Source organism: Dreissena polymorpha, chromosome 7, assembly GCF_020536995.1.
Source record: "Dreissena polymorpha isolate Duluth1 chromosome 7, UMN_Dpol_1.0, whole genome shotgun sequence".
NCBI lineage: Eukaryota > Metazoa > Mollusca > Bivalvia > Myida > Dreissenidae > Dreissena > Dreissena polymorpha.
In genome coordinates, this window is record NC_068361.1 from 80,109,834 (window position 1) to 80,133,695 (window position 23,862).

At 36.0% G+C, this 23,862-nt stretch overlaps 1 protein-coding gene across 2 annotated transcripts in view; it reads left to right on the forward strand.

Moving 5' to 3' along the window:
• The first annotated feature begins 3,255 nt into the window (after positions 1 to 3,255).
• The window catches only part of LOC127838769 (heparan sulfate 2-O-sulfotransferase 1-like), a 52,095-nt gene continuing 31,488 nt past the window's right edge, over positions 3,256 to 23,862 (forward strand). For both annotated transcript variants that reach the window (XR_008029941.1, XM_052366760.1), the window contains exons 1-2: positions 3,256 to 3,509; positions 19,140 to 19,207. Coding sequence is in view for 1 of the 2 variants with exons in the window: in XM_052366760.1 (XP_052222720.1) it covers positions 3,398 to 3,509; positions 19,140 to 19,207 (180 nt within the window). In the remaining variant the exon portion in view is untranslated. The remainder of the gene's footprint in view (positions 3,510 to 19,139; positions 19,208 to 23,862) is intronic.

Consider the following 23,862-nt stretch of genomic DNA (forward strand, 5'->3'; position numbering starts at 1 on the left):
AGTAAAAACGGGGAAGAAGAAAAACATCCCCATGTTAATCCGGGATTTAAATATCCTGCCCATGATAGCCAATTATAATATCCACATTCTTCTGAACAAGAACAAATCACAAACAAAACTGTTACAAAGAAAATCTTAAGGTCCTCTTAATGAGCATTGTTCTGATAAAACTGGGCTTAATGCATCTGCGTAAAGTGCCCTCCCAGATCTTAGCCTGTACGGTCCGCAAGGCTTATCAAGGACGACAATTTCCGCTTTTATGACATATTTCGTTTAAATGAAGTCTATTCTTAGCAAAAATCCAATTCAGACGCAAAGTGGCATCCCTGATTAGCCTGTGTGGACTGCACAGGCTAGTCTGAGACGACACTTTACGCACATGCATTATGCCCAGTTTTCTCAGAACGCGACTCAAATACAATTCCTTCATAATAATGGGACACATCAACTATATTTTCAATGAAATTTAATTGATGTTTGCTTCACCTAATCATCTAATATTTGACAATACAATCCATTTTTAATATTGCGCACACATGATTGTTGTTTGTATACTTTTTATGGGCAACAATTGTGCACCGCTTATAGCAAATATTTGTTATTCTGAGATAAAAAAAAAGAATTTTAAGCTTAATTTATATTAGCTTCGACATATTGAATATATTGGTAGCATCGTAAATGTATTTAATCCACATGTTATATAATATAACAATATATATAAACAATATATAAACATATGGATCATGCAGAACTAAAAATATATTAAACTTGTTTTTCTGAGAAAAGTTACAATATATTGAAATTGTTGATTAAGAAAATGATAAATTTATAATTATTAAAGCACATTTTATTTCCATAACTTTAACACTCAATAATTTTGTAAAGAAAACACAGAAAAAAATAAAACGTTTCTTGGCTTTAATGTAATACGTTCAATCTCTAGAGTTGCTTCAGGTACTATGCGATCCCAGTTTTATAGAGCGTTATTACACCTGACGTCTCATAGAGGTATTTTTTTACCTCTTCCACTGGGGTTTCGAGAACTACTGACTGCCCATTGTCTAGTAGATAACGAGCCAACCTCTCTATGGTCTGCTCCCTTGCCTTCCTCCTCATATTGTCCGATTTCAGCGGAGTGCGTGCGGTATCAAATAGTTGATATATTAGTTCCAGTAAAAAAAACTCTCTCTGTATCGTTGCTTTAACTGTTGGAGTTCTCGTCACAGGTTGTCAATGCGGGTTTGTCGTTTCATGGGTCTCGGAGGCTCCTTGCATGCCTTTACTTCCACTTGCCCTAAACGTTCCTTTGCTACCGAGTAGTCTATGGTGATGAGGGTTTGAAGCTTCCGGTCCGCCTGTCCTTGCATGGATGCTTCTAGGATAGGTTCCAGGTCCTCGTCGAGCAGTTTCGAAAGTTTCTTGTCAAATGCAATGGGCCATTTGATCATTGGTTTCTTGTGTCTAGTAGCTGAGTCTGGGCCTGTTCTATGCAGGTGAGGTTCTTGTCGTGTTTTCTGACTGCGGTCGAGCTCAAGTTGCTCCATAAGGGAGTCCTAATCATTCACCTCTGGTTCCTGAAAGACATCGTGCGTTGTCTCAAAGTTCCTCGGTACTGTGGGTCGACTCCTTACTGGGGTACTCCTGCGTTTAACAAGTCATCCCGCTTATTGGAAGACTCTGGGGATATCTTTCTTTATTGGAGTCTGTAGCTGGGTGGTGGGTGTCCTCTCAAGAAGACTGCACTTTGGGCTGCTGACAATATTGCCCCGGTGTTAGTCAGTTTCCGATGGATAGAAATAGCATCAGAAAAGGGTAATTTATAGGACTACTTATCTACTACCGTGGAAATTTAAAAAAAGTCCAAACCTTCTCATAATGCGTTAAATCTCAGTAGTAAGCTTTCTTTTAATATGAATGTTTCACTGTTTTGTTGTAAATTAAAAAATCTCAGAAACACAACTACAACAACAACAATAAAAAAACAGCCGCAATATGTTTCAACATATACATGTTATGTTTAACAGGCACCACTGAAACTGAATCATCGTCATAATAATCATCATCATCATTCCCTTAACCGGTTTGGCCGTTGGGGGATAAGACAAATGACTACACGGAGATCTTCCGAAAGTCAGGTTTGTTGTGGGCTGCTGTAAGTAGCTCATCCATTGGAAAGGATATTCACTTTTTCACCTTGTTAGTCTAGCTTTGCTTCTTACGGCCTCCATGACGACTTCCCTCAAGCGTGCCCTGGATCACAGTCTTGCACAGAGAGTCGAGTCGTGTGACGTGTAAAGCCAAACCAGCAATCATCGTTTGACAGTCGCCAGGAGGGGCTCTTGTGGGCTAAAAAGTGTTACAGTCAGGCCTAGAATGAATTCATCGGTCTTGTGCTTCATTTAGCAGATTCGGAGCAGTTTTCAGAGACACTTTTGTCCAAAGGTTAGTATCTGCGCCCTGTGTCCGCAAAAAGCGTCCAGGTCTCGCAGCCGTACAGTGGGAATGAGACTTCGAGGGACTTGTTGAGCTTGAATTTAGTGGGGAAGCTGATAGAGCTGCTTTTCCACAACCTACTCAGTCTGGCAATTGCTGCGGCACTCAGTGGTACTTGTCCCATCCTTGGGCAGAGTGGCTTCCAACTAATTGAATCTAGTTACTTCTTTAAGCTACTCGCCGTTCATGGCGATGTCTGCACTGGTGTTGCTCCTGCTGTTCATCATGATTTTAACTTCTCTGTGCTGAGGTAAATCGTGTATACTCTCCCTCTTACATAGAACCTGTAGGTTGGGTCTCGGAGTCCACTGCTGGAGCCATCCGTGAGGTCAATGTCAATAACAAGTTGGAGATAGATCTGCCTTCGAAAATGATCTAGTAAGGGTCTTGGATGGTCTACTTAATTGCTTTTCTTAAGGAGAGGATTTCCATTTTTATTCAGATATTCTTATAATATTGCTATACATAAACACAGTAAGACATGGATTGAATAATAATTGTTAAATATCAAATTATTTGTGCATATCTGGTACTCAGAAACCCGTGCTCGTGACATGATTGCAATAATACAGTGTATAAACTATATACAGCTTATATAATGTGGCTTATTTTGTTGTTTGTGAGAGTAATGTACAATGAAGAAGAAAACTACTGTTTGATATGCCTCAGAAGTTTAAGTACCCAATTTCCTAGCAGAGTTGTCGTTCGCTGCTCGTTGCTTTTACATTTGACCGGATTGACTTAGTGCTGTGTTACATTCAAGAAAGACACCTGCTTGTTTTGAAAGTAATTTAATTGGAAAATCTGTTTACATGTGACCCCGTTATCTGTAGTGCTAAACTTGTTTGTCAACAGAAAGTTGTTGCAATTTGATAATGTTGGATACTAACTCTGAGGAAATACGATGACATTCCATGTAAGAAGAAACAAGTCATTAGCTCTCTTCAGTGTTGGCTTTATTGTTTTGTTAATTGTGTATCGTGAAGTGAAAAGGGAATATGTCATATCCAACCTTGGTAAGAAAACACGTATAAAGCAATTATCCATCTTCGAATTGCGCACACACATGACAGTATGATTATAATTGTGTGATAGCAAAATAGATCGCGGTGGTGTGGTGGATGAGGTGTCCGCCTAGCGATCGGGTGTTCGTGGGTTCGCTCCCCACTCGGGGAAAGTTCTCATTATCTCCTCCATAGACACCTAGTACTGGTTCTTCCCAGGAAACGGACTCGATAATGTCCCTCTGCCTATAATGCTCTAAAGGGCGCTTGGCAGTATCCCAGTGTGACCCAAGTTCGACGTTGTAACGGTTACACGAAGCAATATTTAGCAAATAACGAAAGAAATAATGAAATGTTTAATGGCACAAAATAATAATTTTAAACTCGGCTGTATAACTTTGAAATGATTCCAAGACAAAAATCATCCATTTAATCAATACAAATAGAACATCGTCGAATTTAGGTGTCATCGAATTTGGGTTACGGTAGGATATATATAGATATAGATATATATATATATATATATATATATATATATATATATATATATATATATATATATATATATATATATAGAGGCCCCCAAGCTATTTAAAGGGACTTCAAAGTTCATAAGTTTTTGACATGTTTTGAAGTTTGTCATTTACTCATTAAATGCTTTAAATTGATCAATGACAATGTATACATTAAAACTAAAGAGCTCTAGTGTAAAATAAAAATAAAATTAAAGAACCTAAAAGAAAACAGTAAACCTTACTGGGACTAAAACCACTGCAGGCTTTTTCCGCTCCATTTCGGGAATACGCCACACTTGAATTTTGGGAATTTGGCGTCGTGAAAACCCCCATTTTGGGAAAAAAAAATATTCGCAAAATTGGCTCAATTGGGAAAAATTATCGCATACAGTGTTTCTTATGTTTCAAAGAAGCCGTTAACTGGTAAATAAGGACTATTTTGATAACTTATTATTAAAATTTTACAAAGTATTATGAACATGTGAGATAAGTGCAGGTTTTTTAATCTGAATTTGGGGAAAAGGCCTGGCTTTTTTTGAGGTGTCCCGTGAAAAAAATCGTGCAAAGTGCCGGATTTTGAGGAAAATAAGGAAAGTCTTAAATAATTATTAACATAATTTACAGTTTTTAAAACAAATTCAAGGCAACAGATAATTTAACTATGCAACACTTTCTATTTTCGACACCGGATCAGGTTAACTTATATATTTTAAGGTAAAAAAAAAAAAAATAATTTTTTTTTGGGAATTGGGAATATTTTTTTTCAATTGGGAAAAAAACAACCAGATTTGCATTGGGAATGGGGCCAAATTTCGGACCCGTGGCATAGGGCGGAAAAAGCCTGCACTAAGCATTGGACTTTGGATTTTTTTGCCCAACACGGAACATTACCGGTATACTGCAACACGGTTGACTCACGGTACTTCAGAAAAATTCACTTGCATCTAGAAACCATCTTAATATATCAGATAAACGATTAAAAGGACAATTATATTTAACTTAACTTTATTGGACAATTGCCTTTTTGTGACAAAAAACCTCCAAAATTAACTGCTGTAGACACAAATCCAACACCACTGTCCACCATGGTTGTTTATTTTTTCGCCCGGTAGATTCGCGGTAAATTGGTGAATATTTTATTAGGCTCCATTTTTAATAAAAAAATATTCAAAAACACAATTAGTAAAGCAGTATCGACAGACCGTTTATCAGTTAGGTACATGTCAGACGGACGTCAACCTAAGCTGGGCACAACCTAATGTGACCCAGAAAAGCTGTGAAGAGAACACCGTTACGGACATAAATACTTGTTTGATAATATAATGTTATTTCAACTTAATTTAAATGGCGTTGTTTCATTGTATAAAGTGATAATGAGTGGCTATTACATCAATTCCAAATCGTCAGTTACTGTATCAGAACATTAAGTGGGTAACGGTGTAAATACACATTTTAATTACGTTTTACAACTTTAAGAATTTCTATCAAATGTTTGGATACATGTTTATATACTAAATTCTTCTTTCATTGGACACCTTTTTGAAGACTTTATGATGTTAAAACACGTCTGCAGTTTTTGTTGAATCATAATTTATATAAAAGTCTTCTTTTTTATGTGGTGTAACGGTGTTGTCACATTTGTTACGGTGTGGACAAATGATCTTATACTTTCATATTCTTGTTTTTTCGCATCGTGTTTTTTACTAGAAAGTATGTCAGATAAGTTCCATGTAAAATTTGTGATGTTGTTTGAAAGACAATCGGCGATACGAATACAAACTTTATTCGCATCATATTGTTTGTATAAATTTCTCCACACTGTTACGATGTTGTCAACACCGTTTCTCATTCAGCGTAACAGTGTGGAATGTAACGGCGATGACGTTTGGGAATTCTGACAGAACTGATTCCAATTGTATTAATTCTCCATTTTTGTCTGATAAATTCCATGTAAAATTTGCGATGTTGTTTGAAAAACAATCGATGATATCAGGGGTCTAGCTAGGTTCAAAATTTAGGGAGAAGTCACTTCTCCCTAGGGCAAAAATAGGGAGAAGTGGCAACTTTTTGGGGAGAAATGGTACATTTGCATCCAGGGGCTAGCTTGGCTCAAAATTTAGGAAGATGTCACTTCTGTACAGCTGCGTCATAGATCTTAATTTTACATGTATTTTGCGGCAACTTAACGGAGAAGTGGTTTCCGTTTAGCTTTCGATCAACTCTTTACTTGTCTTACACCCCTCATTACACCATGCCATTTATCATTAATCAGAAACAACTCTCATTTCACACTTTGGGGGACAACATTTACAATTACAGTCACACACTTAAGTGTTCATGTTTTGTTATTGATGCATTTAACTGAGTTTAAGTAATATTATTTAACATTTAACATGCTATTTATGTAATAACTGATAAGCCTCACTACTGCTAAATTAATTTTAATAATAGAGGCTGAAATGGGTGGTGGATTTCAAAAGGCTGCATTTCATTTATAATAAGAGATGTTAAGTGTATAAAACCTACATTGTTCTTATCTGTCATTGATTGTAAATTATGCTGGTACTTTTAATTATTTTTTTCCAGTACAGGTGTATGAAATAAAACTTCAATTGTAACAAAACCAGTAATGTTCATAATCTTTTACTTCCTTGTAATTTTTAAGCAATTCAACATTTAATCAAATTTATATTGTGTTACAATTTTTTTAAAATTAAAAATTCATCTAAAATCTCATTTTACAGCAGAGATTCCAAATCTGACCTGTAAATGAGCCCCATATTTATTGACAGTGCTAGGTAACCTCTTCCCAATTGATCATTCCTTTGTATTGTTTTAATGGGCCATTTAACTTTGCTGAAGTATAGTTATTGGTAGCCAGCACAAGGCAATTAATCAAGGCATCACCTATGAACAATTTCAAGAACTAATAGCTCCCGACTGTTCATTTGAATGTTCAACTTTGCATGACCTGTAAATGGGGCAACTTATGGCTGAGAATTCTCCTGTGTCCAATTGTCCACATCAAATTGATTTTAATCGGTCAATGTGTGGCACAAACAAATCATTAAAAGGTTGAGAAGTTATGTCGCCTTCATGAAATTAATTAGCGAAGTTAATATTCCCTGGGCGAGAAAATCGCCCACTTCGCCCACTCGCGAGACCCCTGGATATGAAGACGGAGTTTATTCACACCATAATGTGTGTATATATTTTTGCACACCGTTACGATGTTGTCATCACCGTTACTCATTCAGTGTAACGGTGTGGACTGTAACGGTGATGAAATTCAGGCATTTGATCATCCACAAACAGCATGCTACTTGTCTCAAAAACACATTAGGCACACATTATTTTGTGGCATCTAAGAATACATAATATTTGAAAATCATAAAAGAACAGGAAGTGGAAATAGCAAAGAAAATGGAAGAACGGTGTTGACACTGAATAAAAGTACGTTCAATATTTTACTTACTTTTTGATGATTTTCACATTTTTCGTGCTCTGTTCATTGCTTAATTGTGACGTAAAAGGTTGAAAAATGTTTACTTTTCAGAAAAAGTTGTATTCCCGTATCGTTCCCGTGCGGTAGATGAAATTTTCTTCGTAACGGTGTCGACTTGAAAAATTACTGACAGAGCCATAACTGACCATTTATAAATATTCTGCATATAAAGCTACTAAATGTAACTGTTATTAAGTTAAGTTTATATATATTTAGCTCCATATGGTTGGTTTTTTTATATTTTCGTTTGACATTCTTTTATAAAACAATCAAGAAAATTACCCTTAAAGAATTCGGACAACACACCGTTACTAAAATACATGGGGGTTATAGTTGCTTCGACAAAGCATAAAACTGCTTTAAGAGTGTGATCTGCAAAGAACTCTTATCTAATATTGTTTACATATTATTTAACATTGTAATTATGAAACTTATCTCTGTTAATGTCTACCATTTAGATAATTGTTGAATATGGACAGTAAATGGAACCTAATCCAATATTCACCCAAATAGGTTCAACAGCACCAATATCAAATATAACATGAATACTCAAAGATCTGACACATCATTTGAAATAACAATCAATAACGTATAAAACAATTTAAATATATGGAATTTAAGACATCAAATAAAATAAATAGCACAGTTAGTTTCAAGCAGTGTAGTATTTCTTCGTTACGAGTTGAGTAATACAGTGGTTACTGCGTAACACAGACGTCATCAGCCGAGTTCCCATCAGTCATCAGGTGTTTCGCCCCTTATCTCAGAACACCCTCTTGATGGCGGGGCAGCAGTGGTGATCAAGCACTGCTCATCTGTGATGGCTTCCATGTCGTTTCATTGCGTCGTAGCCAGAGCCAACTGGATGCCCTCTCTGCCGCCTTGCCAAGGGCCTGTACAGAGCTTTTCTTAGCGCTGCCTTTGATGCCCAAAGCTCCTAGCGCTTTCCACACAGATTGTGCAGGGAAGCCCCTACATCCTACTTCTACAGGGAAGATCCAGGTGGTGGACCCTCTCTCCCTGCACATGTCTGCCAGTTCTTGGTACTTTGACCGCTTCCTTTCATTTGCCTCATCAGTTCTTTCTTCTCAAGGGACAGTCAGTTCCAGGAGTATCATCTTCTTTGGAGCTGTTGACCAGATGACTATATCAGGGCGTAGGTTTGTTTGAACAACATCTGGGAATACAAGTTTCTGTTGGAGATCAACCTTCATCTCCCAGTGTTTGGCCTCTTGTAGCAGGCTTGTGTTGTGGCTACCCTTTGCCTTCTGTCCTTCCCTGACAAAGTTGATGTAACCTGGCCCTTTGGTGTTGATTTGCCGCTCCTTCCTTCTTTCTTGCTCCAGGATGTCGGCAAGCACTCGCAGGACGACAATTAACTGAACTATAAAAATTCAAATATTGTTGAAGTCCGAGTTTAACGACATTTAATTACCAAAAATCGATTCAAACCCGTAGCGAGAGATATTTTCTGTCAAATTGGACAAGTAGGTTACGCAGGTTTGTTTATAAACTCAATCTAAAGGGCGCTAATGAAATACCGCGAGTCAACCCGACCCGCAAGTCAACCGGGTTTGAATATACTAGTTGCAATAATTCTATTCTCAGCTTTATAAATCAGAGCCGTAACAGCAACAATTATCAAAGGGTATGGGAATCCATTTATATGGTCTATCCCTTACTCTCATAGTATCGGTCCTCAAAGTGTTGTGCCTAAGCCTTTAACGAAAAACCTTCAAGAAGTGCTGGAAAGTATCGGTAAATGATTATGGTTTTTCAAATTTTAGAAGTTGCAATTTATTTGATGGTCATCCATAACTATTACAACGATCATTCTCATGACTTCCAGTGTTCGTTAGAAAGTAGGTCATGTTTATTCCAGGGTGATGCTATTATTAGCTCATCAATTTAAAAAAATAAATTATGAGCTATTGTCATCACCTACGTGTCGGTGTCTGGTTAAATTTGTGTTTAGGTTCACTTTTCTCAGAAAGTATCAATGCTTTTGCTTTCAAACTTGGTACACTGACTTACTACCATGAGGGGACTGGGCAGGCAAAGTTACATAACTCCGGCATGCATTTTGACAGAATTATGTTCCCTTTTTATACTTAAAAAATTGCAAATTTGGTTAAGTTTTTCAGTGTTTTTTTATGGCAATTTCGGGGCCGATATTCGGCCCCATTTCCTTCAAAAAAGAGTATATATTTTTCCCCCATTTTGTAAAAAAAATCCCCTCCAGAAGTAAAAAAAAAAAAAAAAAAATTTTTTTTTTTTTTTTTTTTTTTTTTTTAGAAAGAACTGTCTCATAATCATGATAAATATATCTCAAATTTATTTTCATAAACAACTAACAAAGTATATAGCTATAATTTATATTATTTTGAATTATTATAAAGAGTTGTATTAAATAGTTTTTCCCAAATCAGTGGACTTTTTACATTAATTGCATTTTTCTCCCAAAATGGCAAAGTAAAGGCCTGATGTATCTATATTGTGTCAATATTTGTTAATAAAATCATTCCAATTTGGTCCATTTTATTGATAAAAAATGCTCAAATTTGCCATTTTATCGATTTAAAAGATCCCAATTAGACTCAAAATGGCTAAGAAAACTGAGACTGTGCATGAAAGCTGAACTGTCTGAAACTTAAATGTTGAAAAAATCATTGATCTTTATTTTAATTTTAAGAAAAAGGACAAAGACATTCAGCTGTGAATATTATATTCATACAAACATATGTAATAATATAATAAATATCATTACATATAAACAAGTGAATTTTTAATTTTCCCCTTTTCCTAAAAAAAGACGCATTTTTTCCCCTTTGGACGGGCCCCGCCACCATTCCCCCATAAGTGAAAAAAAACACTGGTTTTTTGTTTAGGTCCATTTTATTCCTAAAGTATCAAAGCTATTGCTTTCATACTTGCAACACTTACTAACTATCATAAGGGGACTGTACAGGCAAAGTTATGTAACTCTGACTGGCATTTTGACAGAATTATTTCCCCTTTATGTTAGAATTTGAAAATTTGATTTAAGTTTTGTGTTTTGTCCATTTTACTCCTAACGTATCATAGATATTGCTTTCATACTTGGAACACTCGCAAACTATCATAAGGGGACAGTACAGGACAAGTTGCATAACTCTGGTTGTTATTTTGACGGAATTATGGCCCTTTGTTGACTTAGTAACTTTGAATATATGGTTAAATTTTGTGTTTAGATCCACTTTACTTCTAAAGTATCAAGGCTATTGCTTTCAAACTTCAAATACTTTCATGCTAACATGAGGGTACTGTACCTGGCAAGTTGAATTTTACCTTTACCTTTGAATGACCTTGACTATCAAGGTCAAATTATTAAATTTTGCTAAAATCGCCATAACTTCTTTATTTATGATTAGATTTGATTGATACTTTGACATAACAACTCTTTCCTGACATACCACAATAGACTCCACCCAAACCATCCCCCACGCCCCCCCCCCCCCCCCTAGAATATAATAAATGACTACACCCTCACACTATACCCCCCCCCACCGCCCCCCCCCCCCTCCCCCCCACCCCCACCCCCACCCCCCCCCCCCGCCCACCCCATTTTTTGGAAACGTTAAAAAACAAAAGTATTTTTTTATATTATTTTATGTTTGGAATACCGTCCAATCATCCCGCCCAAGAACCCCCCCTCCCCAATTTTTTTTTTTTCCTTTTTTTTTAAAGATCATCTAATAAATGACTACACCCTCACACTATACCCCCCCCCCCCCCGCACCCCCCACCCCCATGGTTAAATTTTTTTTAATTACATTATGTTTGAAATACCGTCCAACCATCCCACTTAAGAATACCCCCCCCCCCCCCACCATTTTTTTTTTGCATTTTTTTCCCCTATTTTTGGAATACATGTATAATGTAATACATGACCACACACCCACACTATACACCCCTCTCCACCCCACCCCTCCCTCCTTTGTGATTGAAGTATTGAGATAGGTCCCTTCACCTTTAAAAGAAAAATAGATGAGCGGTCTGCACCCGCAAGGCGGTGCTCTTGTTTTTAATTACGCAACACTCCATTATGTTAGTTTGTGTATAGCTTTATCAAATGTTTTATATGCGGTTGCCGCTTATTTTTGAATAAAATGAAAAAATATTTTAAGAACAACATGAGCAAGAGTTTTGTTTTTCCATTAAGTTACTTTTTTTGAACAAGCACAAGTGCATAGTTACAAATCCTTGCAGCAAATCAGAAGGGTAGATACTGTGAGACATAGTTCTTCTTGAATGCTTTGAGCTTTTATGAGTACATACATACAGCTCAGCGAGCAGTAGGGTCAATAGCTGGGAGTTGGATTATTGCAACTACATGTACTGTGAGACAATAATAATTATTGTACATGAAACAGATTACTACAGGTAGCTTAGTCTAGCTAGTATTTTGTCAAAACATTGCCGACTTAAATGCAGTTTTTGTTGTTATGTCTAAGAATACATGTTTAACTAAAGATTGATATATAACACATGCATGTTTTTGTATTAGTTCACTTCCAAAATTCGTATGAATATAATTATTAAGAGGACCGATACTACAGATAGACATGCTAGTACCGGTACATGTACCAGACTAATTCAGAAAAATAAGCGAGAAAAGCACTGCAAATGGGAAAATTTGCATAATGAATTTTTCAAATTGGGAACTGGTGTATTTGATTGTTTGCTGAAAAATATGTTAAAATTGATTATTTAGTGTTTTCAAATGGTCAATACTATATTAGTTTAGGTTCAAGCCATAGAGCTGCATAGGGAAATTAACTAAATATCGCATTTTAATTACCAACCAAAAAAAATAGTTTCTATTTTTGGAAACCTTCAATAGGGAAATTTTTCGAACTGCAATTTGGAAATTTTTAGTTTTTAACTGAATGTGAAAGTGCCGTTTTCAGGTTCTTTATAAAGAAAGAAAAATATCACTAGATTAAAACTGAAAGCTTAGACTCGGCCATCTGTGCTTCTATAAGGATCTAGATAGTTTATAGAAGCAATCCATGTATCGTCACATAATAAAACAATAATAGCAGAACTCTTAAAATTCTTTAATCAATATTCATGCAGTGCTCACGCTGCTGCCAGACATTATCAACAATGGCGATTATTTAATACAACTGGCTTTTATTTCTTAAAATTGTCTTAAAAAAATGGCGATTATTTTATCCGCCTACATAAAAAAAAAATTGCCTCTACAAGTTTTCCGGCGAATTCGAAACGCAATCGGGCCATGAAGCAGGAATATTGATAACGAGATTACCTGTGTACACACTCGCCCCGGTGTATTGTCATACACGCGTCAATAACTTCTGCGACATCGTGGCCTAGAGCCTTTCTCTCAATCAGTGTCCGAAAGCAGTATTATATATTTCGGAAAAAACGTCTTTAATCTCCCAGTGCTTTACCAATTATCGGTAACTGTTAGATTTTCGTTAGTTTTTCGCCAATTATTATTTATTGAAAATCGCGGGGAATATTGTCGGCTGGTTTAGTTTTTCACGCCGTTTTTTTCTGCAATGAGATTACATTGAACATTTCTTGATTAAATAATTATTTAATCGCCATCAACTAATTATCCCCATCATTACCCCTCTTTCCTCTGCTTCAACATTTCTTGATGTGTGATAATGATTTCAATTTTTAGCTCCACTGGCCAGAGGCCAGCGGGGCTTATGTCATGGTCCTGTGTCCGTCGTGCGTGCGTGCGCTAACTTTTCTTTAAAACATCTTCTCCTAAACTACTGGTCCAATTCTGATGAAATTTCTCAGGAATGTTCCTGGGGTGAATCTCTTTCAAATTTGTTCAAAATATGCCCCTGGGGTCAAATTTGACCCTGCCCCGGGGGTCACAAAAATGAAAATTTGCTTATATAAGGCCTATTTTGTGAAAACTTTCAAAATCTTCTCGTTAATAACCATTTGGCCTAGGGCTACCAAATTTGGTATGTAGTGACATCTAATAGTCATCTACCAAATTTTTTCAAATTTGACCCTGCCCAGAGGGTCACAAAATTGAACATAAATTATGCTTATATAAGGCCTATTTTGTGAAAACTTTCAAATCCTCTTGTCAATAACTGTTTGGCATAGGGCTACCAAATTTGGTATGTAGTGACATGTAATAGTTCTCTTCTTAGTTTGTTCAAATTATGCTCCTGGGGTCAAATTTGAAACTTCCCCGGGGGGTCACAAAATTGAATATATGCTTATAAAGGGCTTCTTTTGTGAAAACTTTAAAATCTTCTTGTCCATAACCATTGGTTCTAGGGCTACCAAATTTGGTATGTAGTGACATCTTATAGTCCTCTACCAAGTTTGTTCAAATTATGCCCCTGGGGTAAAAATTTGACCCTGCCCTGGGGGTCACAAAGTTGAACATACGCTTATATAAGGCCTATTTTGTGAAAACTTCAAAAATCTTTCTGTCCATAACCATTGGGCCTAGGGCTACCAAATTTGGTATGTAGTGACATCTAATAAACCTCTACCAAATTTGTTCAAATTTTCAACTTTGACCCTGCCCTGGGGGATCACAAAATTGAATAGACGCTTATAAAGCGCCTATTTTGTGAAATCTTTAAAAATCTTCTTGTTGAAAACCATTCAGACTATGGGTACCAAATTTGGTATGCAGTAACATCTAATAGTCCTCTACCAAGTTTGTTCAAATTATGCCCTTTGGGTCAAATTTGACCCTGACCCCCGGGTCACAAAATTGAACATTATATACGCTTATATCTTCCTTATTTTGTGAAAACTTTTAAAATATTCTTGTCCTTAACTCTAGGACCTAGGGCTACCATATTTTGTATGTACATGTAGTGATATAGTAGTCCTCTACAAAGTTTGCTCAAATTATGCCCCTGGGATTAAATTTGACCAAGCCCAGTGGGTCAGAAAAGTGTACATGTGCTTAAATAGGGCCTATATTTAAGTTTTTGCACATGCAGAGAATATTTGTTTCAGCCTTTTTTCAGCAGTGGAGGGATACATGGAGCGATAAGGGCCATCATGGCCCTCTTTTTTTGTTATTATTTTGTTAACGTTGCTCAAATGATCCCATAATTGCTTTAAAGTCAGCGGGCGCTAATTGTCATCTGCTTTAATGTTATTTTTCTATAATTAATGTGTTTTTGTTGCTCAAAATACTAATTAACATTAAAAGCATTTTGACACTTCTCAAAGGTAAGTAGTATAAAAACTTGAGTTTTGCAATGTTGCAATTATTCACATTTTTGCTACTTTCTGAAAACCGTACCATTCTATGTTGCAAATGTCCGCCATCGCAATTTTAAATGATGTATCTATGAGTAAAGTGAAGCACTGCAATATCACATTTTGAAACAATATTTCAACCTTAATTGATTGCGTATTCACAAGGTTATGGGTTTTTATTTTCTGCAGTCAAACGATATGCATATTTTATTATGCCCCCCTTCGAAGAAGAGGGGGTATATTGCTTTGCTCATGTCGGTCTGTCGGTCGGTCTGTCTGTCGGTCTGTCGGTCGGTCCGTCCACCAGGGGGTTGTCAGACGATAACTCAAGAACGCTTGGGCCTAGGATCATGAAACTTCATAGGTACATTGATCATGACTCGCAGATGACCCCTATTGATTTTGAGGTCACTAGGTCAAAGGTCAAGGTCACGGTGACCCAAAATAGTAAAATGGTTTCCTGATGATAGCTCAAGAACGCTTAGGCCTAGGATCATGAAACTTGATAGGTAGATTGATCATGACTCGCAGATGACCCCTATAGATTTTCAGGTCACTAGGTCAAAGGTCAAGGTTACAGTGACCCGAAATAGTAAAATGCTTTCCGGATAATTACTTTTTTATAGAATGACAAATACATATGCGGTGTTACGGATGGTCTGATTGACAATATTTCGTATTGTACTAACCAGAACTTGCACCTAGACCGACTTTAAAAAATGAACAATTTGAAGGGGCAGTTTTCTTATTTTATTGATAGTACTTTAATAAAAGTATTTATCTTTTTGTTTTAAAGTATATATGTATGTAACTTTAGCTGATGTCTGGTTTGTTAAGTCACACACACAACTGAGATTGTATTCTTTATTGTAAAGCCATGATAATATTTTATAAGAAAATGACACTGATATTATGCTTGTTTTTAAGTATTTTATCATTGTTTTATCAAATGTATATCTATTGGATTTAAGTTATAAAATATTATATTATAACTTAAATCCAATAGATATACATTTGATAAAACAATGATAAAATAAGATTAATTGTTTTTTATGCCCCCTTTCGAAAAAAAGGGGGCATAGAGTAATCAGACTGTCCATCTGTCTGTCTGTCTGTCCGTCTTTCCGTCACACTTTGCGTTTAGGTTTCGAAAAATGCTTATAACTTCTATGTCCCTTGAGATATAACCTTCAAATTTGGTATGCATGTGTATATAGACAAGGCCTTTCCATACGCACACAAATGTTTACCCCTGTGACCTTGACCGTTTAGGTTTCGAAATCTGCGTTTAGGTTTCAAAAAAATCTCATAACTGCTATGTCCCTTGAGATATAACCTTCATGTTTGGCATGCATGTGTATATGGACAAGGCCTTTCCATACGCACAAAATGTTTTTTTCCCTGTGACCTTGACCTTGAACTTAGGGTCTGCGTTTAGGTTTCAAAATCTGCGTTTAGGTTTCAAAAAATTCTCATTACTTCTATGTCCCTTGAGATATAACCTTTATATTTGGTATGCATGTGTATATGGACAAGCCCTTTCCATACGCACACATTTTTTTACCCCTGTGAAATTGACCTTGAACTTAGGGTCCGCGTTTAGGTTTCGAAATCTGCGTTTAGGTTTTGAAAAATGCTCATAACTTCTATGTCCATTGAGATATACAGTCAATCTTGTATTAAGAGACCACTCAAGGGAGTAATCAAAAGTGGTCTCTTAATAAAATGGTCTTTAAATATAAAAGGCCATTCTGGAAGAATGCTTACCCTCAATTTTAATCTATATGAAGGATAGTCTCTTTTGTCAACAATGATTTTAACTTTTATAATAAAATGAATATAAACACAATACATAAACAATATTTTACTTATAATGTGTTTTATTTTTCACTCATTATAAATTATCATTTATTATAAATGAATTGTGTGCACATATTTATTTGCAAAAACAACATAAAAAAAGGAAATATTTTTCGCGTTTTTTTTCACCTGACACATTATTTTCCACGTCTTCAAGCACCTCGGCTTTACGCTTAAGAATGTTCTGAATTTGAGTTTTACCGACTCCAAACTCATCTGCGATTTTACGTCCAAAACCAGAATTTTCTCGTTCAACGTTAACACTTTTCGTTTTGACATTTTAATTTCTGCATGTACGCTTAAGGAAATCTGACTCGATTATGATACATAATGAGCTGAAAAAATTAAAACACGTCAACTGAAAACAAACAAACAGACCTGATTGGAAAAGTTATTTAGTAAATAACAATGTGATTGGCTAACAAATATCTACTAATTAGCATAATTACAAATTGGTAATGTACGGATTTCGACAGATGTTGCCGATTAATAGTTTATTTTCTGCACTTCTCAGGAAATGTTTGTCGTGTACAGTGCATTGTTTCTGCAACTGTTATCTATACTCGAGAAAAATCATCGTTGTCTCTTAACGTTCCACATAGTAAACTATTTAAGCTGTAGACTGTGCGTAATACGTTCCTCTATTATTCAACTCAATAAATTGATACGCAGTCTTCATCAATACCGGTCAGAACCGGTCAACAAGACAAAGCATAATCAATGGTTAGTGTGAAAACAAGCAGAGGTGTAACAGTACATCTTATCGGCTTAGATAAACAATTAACACGGATTTATCCCTGAAAGATCAATAGATTAACCACTTTTACCTCCTAGTGGTCGCTTAATTCAAGATTCGGACATCAAAATACACAAAAATCAGCGGTCGCTGGTCGCATAAGACAAAAGTCGCTTAATACAATATCATTATATAGCGAAAAAGCTCCATGGGATTTCAAAATGGTCGCATAAGACAAAGGTAGCTTAATACAAGTGATCGCATCCACAAGATTGACTGTAACCTTCATATTTGGTATGCATGTGTATATGGACAAGGTCTTTCCATACGCACCAAAAAATCTACCCCTGTGACCTTGACCTTGAGGGTCCGCGTTTAGGTTTCAAAATCTGCGTTTAGGTTTCAAAAAATGCTCATAACTTCTATGTCCCTTGAGATATAATCTTCATATTTGGTATGCATGTGTATATGGACAAGGTCTTTCCATACGCACACAAATTTTTACCACTGAGACCTTGAACTTAGGGTCTGCGTTTAGGTTTCGAAATCTGCGTTTAGGTTTCGAAAAAAGCTCATAACTTCTATCAAGCGTTTATAGGGGGCATAAGTCATCCTATGGTGACAGCTCTTGTCCGTTTTTTATTTTTGAAAGATCGTCTAATAAATTATTGAATATGAACAATTTCCCCATGATGGCTTACGTTATACTGTCAAGCACTCGAATAGTCAAGCGCGCTGTCCTCTGACAGCTCTTGTTTATGCTTCCGGTAGGGTGGCATATAGCAGTCGATCTGTCCTTCTGTATGTTCGGCATTCCGTTTTCTGTGTTTTTCAGACATTAACTGATTTTTGGTACGCAAGTCTATCTACATGACTTACAGACGAAGTGAGATTTTCATTCCAATCCAAACTCATCTGCGATTTTACGTCCAAAACCAGAATTTTCTCGTTCAACGTTAACACTTTTCGGTCTCTTAACGTTCCACATAGTAAACTTTTTAAGCTGTAGACTGTGCGTAATACCTTCCTCTATTATTCAACTCAATAAATTGATACGCAGTCTACAACAATACTGGTCAGAACAGGTCAACAAGACAAAGCATAATTATAATGTTTGGTGTGAAAATAAAGCAGAGGTGTAACAGTACATCTTATCGCTTAGATAAACAATTAACACGGATTTGTCCCTGAAAGATCAATAGATTAACCACTTTTACCTCCTAGTGGTCGCTTAATTCAAGATTCGGACATCAAAATACACAAAAATCAGCGGTCGCTGGTCGGGTAAGACAAAAGACGCTTAATACAATATCATTATATAGCGAAAAAGCTCCGTGGGATTTCAAAATGGTCGCATAAGACAAAGGTCGCTTAATACAAGTGGTCGCATCCACAAGATTGACTGTATATTTAATGCATCTTAATTGAGTGGACAATTACAAAATAATTGTAATCTATATATTTCAAAGAAAATAAGGACAAATACAATGCTATGCTGGTTCCTGTCAAATCTCTGCGCGAAGAGATATATGCAATATATTGTCCCACAAAAAATGTGAAAACAAGCATTTAATATCTCGTTAAATCAATGTTACCAGGCTACGTGTAGCGTTAAAATTTTGGATATTGCTTTAAGGAATGAACACTGATTTGTTTATGGGTTAACTTTATTTTACGAAGTGTTTGTTAATTATGAGTGTTTATGGATCTTAAATTTTTCATAAAAATATTTTAATTTGCTCTCTTTCTTTATTCTTCAGAGTCCAGACTTGCTGCCCTTGAACCCAGGAGGCCAGGGAGATATGTCCTTGAAATGATGGACAAACAGGTACATACAAATAGTAATTACAATCCATGATAATATGAAATGGAGCCAGTGTTTTTAACCAGGTTTTCCAAAGGAAAAAACTGGTTATTCGATTGGCGATGTCGGCGGGCGGGCTGGCGGGCGGAACAAGCTTGTACGGGCCATAACTTTGTCGTTCATTGTCAGATTTTAAAATCATAAGGCACATTTGTTCACCATCATTAGATGGTGTGTCGCATGAAAGAATTACGTCGATATCTCCAATTTGAGTTTGAAGGTCAAAAATGGCCATAAATGAGCTTGTCGGGGCCATTACTTTGTGATTCATTGTGAGATTTTAAAATCATTTGGCACATTTGTTCACCATCATTAGACGGTGTGTCGTGCGAAAGAATCACATCAATATCTCCAAGGTCAAGGTCACAATTTGAGTTTGAAGGTCAAAAATGGCCATAAATGAGCTTGTCTGGGCCTTATCATGTCATTCATATTGACATTTTAAAATCATTTGGCAGATTTGTTCACCATTATTGGACAGTGTGTCGTGCAAAAGAATTACGTCAATACTCCAAGGTCAAGGTCGCCACAACTAAAAATAGATTGATTTTGAAACAACTATGTAACTATGAACAATCAGTAACAAGGCACATTTTGATTTTGAGTTGTCTCTGTTTATCAGACTTTTTTATGCTCCCGGTAGGGTGGCATATAGCAGTTGAACTGTCCGTCAGTGTGTCATTATGTCAGTATGTGTGTATGTCTGTATGTTAGTCTGTCCGTTCGTCCGAAAACATTAATGGCCATAACTTTTTCAATATTGAAGATAGCAACTTGATATTTGGCATGCATGTGCATCTCACAGAGCTGCACATTGTGAATGGTGATAGGTGAAGGTCAAGGTCATCCTTCAAGGTCAAATGTCTTATATATGGCGTCTGTCCGTCAGTCCAAAAACTTTTAACATTGGCCATAACTTTTGCACAATTGCAGATAGCAACTTGATATTTGGCATTCATCTGTATCTCATGGAGCTGAACATTTTGAGTGTTGAAAGGTGAAGGTCAAGGTCATCCTTCAAGGTCAAATGTCAAATATATGGCGTCTGTCCGTCCAAAAACTTTAACATTGGCCATAACTTTTTAAATATTGAAGAAAGCAACTTGATATTTGGCATGCATGTGCATCTCACGGAGCTGCACATTTTGAGTGGTGAAAGGTGAAGGAGAAGGTCATCCTTCAAGGTCAAATGTCCAATAAATGGCGTCTGTCCGTCCATCCAAAAACTTTAACATTGGCCATAACTTTTGCACTATTGAAGATAGCAACTTGATATTTGGCATGCATGTGTATCTCATGGAGCTGAACATTTTGACTGGTGAAAGGTGAAGGTCAAGGTCATCCTTCAAGGTCAAATGTCAAATATATGGGTCTGTCCGTCCAAAACTTTAACATTGGCCATAACTTTTTCAATATTGAACAACTTGATATTTGGCATGCATGTGTATCTCATGACACTGCACATTTTGAATGGTGGAAGTTCAAGGTCAAGGTCATCCTTCAAGGTAAAAAAAAATAATATAAAAATTTCAAAGCGGCGTTATCATGAAGCTGCACATTTTGATTGGTGGAAGTTCAAGGTCAAGGTAATCCTTCAAGGTCAAAGGTAAAAAAAATCAAAGCGGCACAATAGGGGGCATTGTGTTTCTGACGAACACATCTCTTGTTTCTAATTGAAATAAAGGTCAATTTAACACAAGGGGGTTAACAATACACATTTTGAATTGTCTCCCTTTATCAAACTTTTTATGTCCCCCACTATAGTAGTGGGGGCCATATTGTTTTTGCCCTGTCTGTTGGTTGGTCTATTGGTTGGTTGGTTGGTTGGTCTGTTGGTTGGTTTGCGCCAACTTTAACATTTGCAATAACTTTTGCAATATTGAAGATAGCAACTTGATATTTGGCATGCATATGTACTTATGGAGCTGCACATTTTGAGTGGTGAACGGTCAAGGTCATCCTTCAAGGTCAAAGGTCAAATATATGGGTCAAAATCGCTCATTTAATGTACACTTTTGCAGAATTTCAATATTCAAGATAGCAACTTGATATTTGGCATGCATGTGTATCTCATGGAGCTGCACATTTTGAGTGGTGAAAGGTCAAGGTCATCTTTCAAGGTCAGAGGTCAAAATTATGTGGACAAAATCGCTCATTTTATGAGTACTTTTTCAATATTGAAGATAGCAACTTGATATTTGGCATGCATGTGTTTCTCATGGAGCTGCACATTTTGAGTGGTGAAAGGTCAAGGTCATCCTTCAAGGTCAGAGGTCAAATATATGTGGCCCAAATCCCTTATTTTATTAATACTTTTGCAATATTGAAGATAGCAACTTGATATTTGGCATGCATGTGTATCTCATGGAGCTGCACATTTTGAGTGGTGAAAAGTCAAGGTCATCCTTCAAGGTCAAATATATGGGTCAAAATTGCTCATGTAATGTCACTTCTGCAATATTGAAGCTAGCAATTTTATATTTGAAATGCATGCAGGGGTTTTTATCTGATTTTGGGGAAAGGGCCTGGCCTTTTTGAGGGGAAATAAATCGTGCGAAACGTCGAATTTTGGGGAAAAAATTGTTCGAAAAGCTGGATTTTGGGGAAAATAAGCAAAGTCTAAAATAATCAATTTAACATATTTTACTGTTTTTAAAACAAATTCAAGGCAAAGATAATTTAATTATGCAAGATTTTTCTAGTTTCTACAGTGGATCAGGTTATCTTATATATTTGAAGGTAAAAAAAAAAAAAAAAAAAAAAAAAAAATTTTTTTTTTTTTTTAGGGGAAAATGAAATCTTGGGGAAAATTTACCAGCTGAGGGGAAAAAAAATCCGAGGGGAAAGGGCGGATTTTCGGCGGGTCCCAAAGAAGGAAAAAAAAACCTGGCATGTGTATCTCATGGAGCTGCACATTTTGAGTGGTGAAGGGTCAAGGTCATCCTTCAAGGTCAAACGTCATATAGGGGGACATTGTGTTTCACAAACACATCTTGTTTTCAACTGAAAACCTGGTTTTGTGACAATTTTGTCCCTTGTTTTTTTCATAATTTATGGAATAGGGCCGGGTCCCTTTGGATCATTGGGAAAATGTTGCGTTTTTTTTACTCAAATTGGGAACTTAGTGTTGAACTGTTGATGTTGGTTTGCTAAAAAATGCTTCTAAATTGAGAATTTAGGTGTTTTCAATATTATAATAACTTTGTTAACAGCTGGATGGGAGATGAACAAAATGTTAAGATCTAAAAAATTGTTTTGTTTTTCAAACCTTCAATTGAAAGCTTTAGGTCCCATATGGAAAAATATATCCTTGTTTTAATTGGGAATGGGGCCCAATACTGGACCCAATTTCGTACGAAAGAAAACACTGGGAGCTATAATCAGATACTAGTGGTTTCATTACATTCATCAAAGACCTATAGAATACACAGGTTGGACACTGTCGTCTTCGCTATAGCGATATGTGATAATATCTAACGGCGGACGCGAGTCACGTGACATTGATTTGGAGTTGCCAGTGAACCAGTAGATTCTTCTCTGTTCCAGCTACTGTCGGCCATTTTGTTTTAAAGCAATCAATTCTGGGCAAAGTCAGTCGTCGCAAACAGACATATTGAATATTTTTTTTGTGTAAATGAAAATTAGTTTTTATTTTCTTTGTTGATAATGCTTCAGGTTTTGGTAGTTATTATTCTTATGTATTATTTATTTATAGGAATTTGCAAGAGAACAATGGATTTGTTCATTTTCGATAATTTTTTAAAAATTGAAAGGCCCAAACGATTTTTTGTTTAAACTTCTTCATTTCTCATCACAGATTGATTAAGTTAGATGGTTATGCTAGGCGAAATATTAATCTAGGTATGATTTAAATTATAAAAAGTAGACGAAAATAAGGCATTTTAAAGGATTTTGCCTTTGTACAATTTTATACTGTTATTTCATTCAATCATTTTCACACCTGTCGCCAAAGTGGTTTGTTTCTTTTTGAAAAACTTTTCTATTTCTCATCCCAAATCGTTGAAATATGATTTTTATGCTAGGAGAGATGTTAATCTAAGTATAAATAACAAAAACGTACAAGAAAATGTTCAATTTAAAGGATTTGGCCTTGTACACATGTACAATGTTGGTACAATTTTAAGCTCTTTTCCTCTGTTGTACACGATTGCTGTCAAACGTGTTTTTGTTCTTTATGATAAACTTTTTCATTTTCATCCCAAATAAATAGTCAGATTTTTATGCTTGGTGATATGTTTATCTAGGTTTGAATTTAAAAAAGCTGGAGGAAAATGTTCATTTTAAAGGATTTTGGCCTTGTACAAAGTTGGTACAATTTTTAGCTCTTATACCCTATTGTACACACCTGTTGTCAAATGTGCTTTGGTTCATTGTGAAAACCTTTGTCATTTTTCATACAAACATAAAATCTTCTTCAGTTCGCTAATTGATCCGACAATTAACACGCGCGTGAAATGTTTGTTTTTTTTCTTTTCGGGAAATCCTAGTCCATGACACTTAGAGCTTTTATTAATTACCAATAGAAAAAAAACTTGGTTACAAACACAACTTTAATAACCTATAACTTATGAATAAGATCTAAATAAAAAATAGAGAAT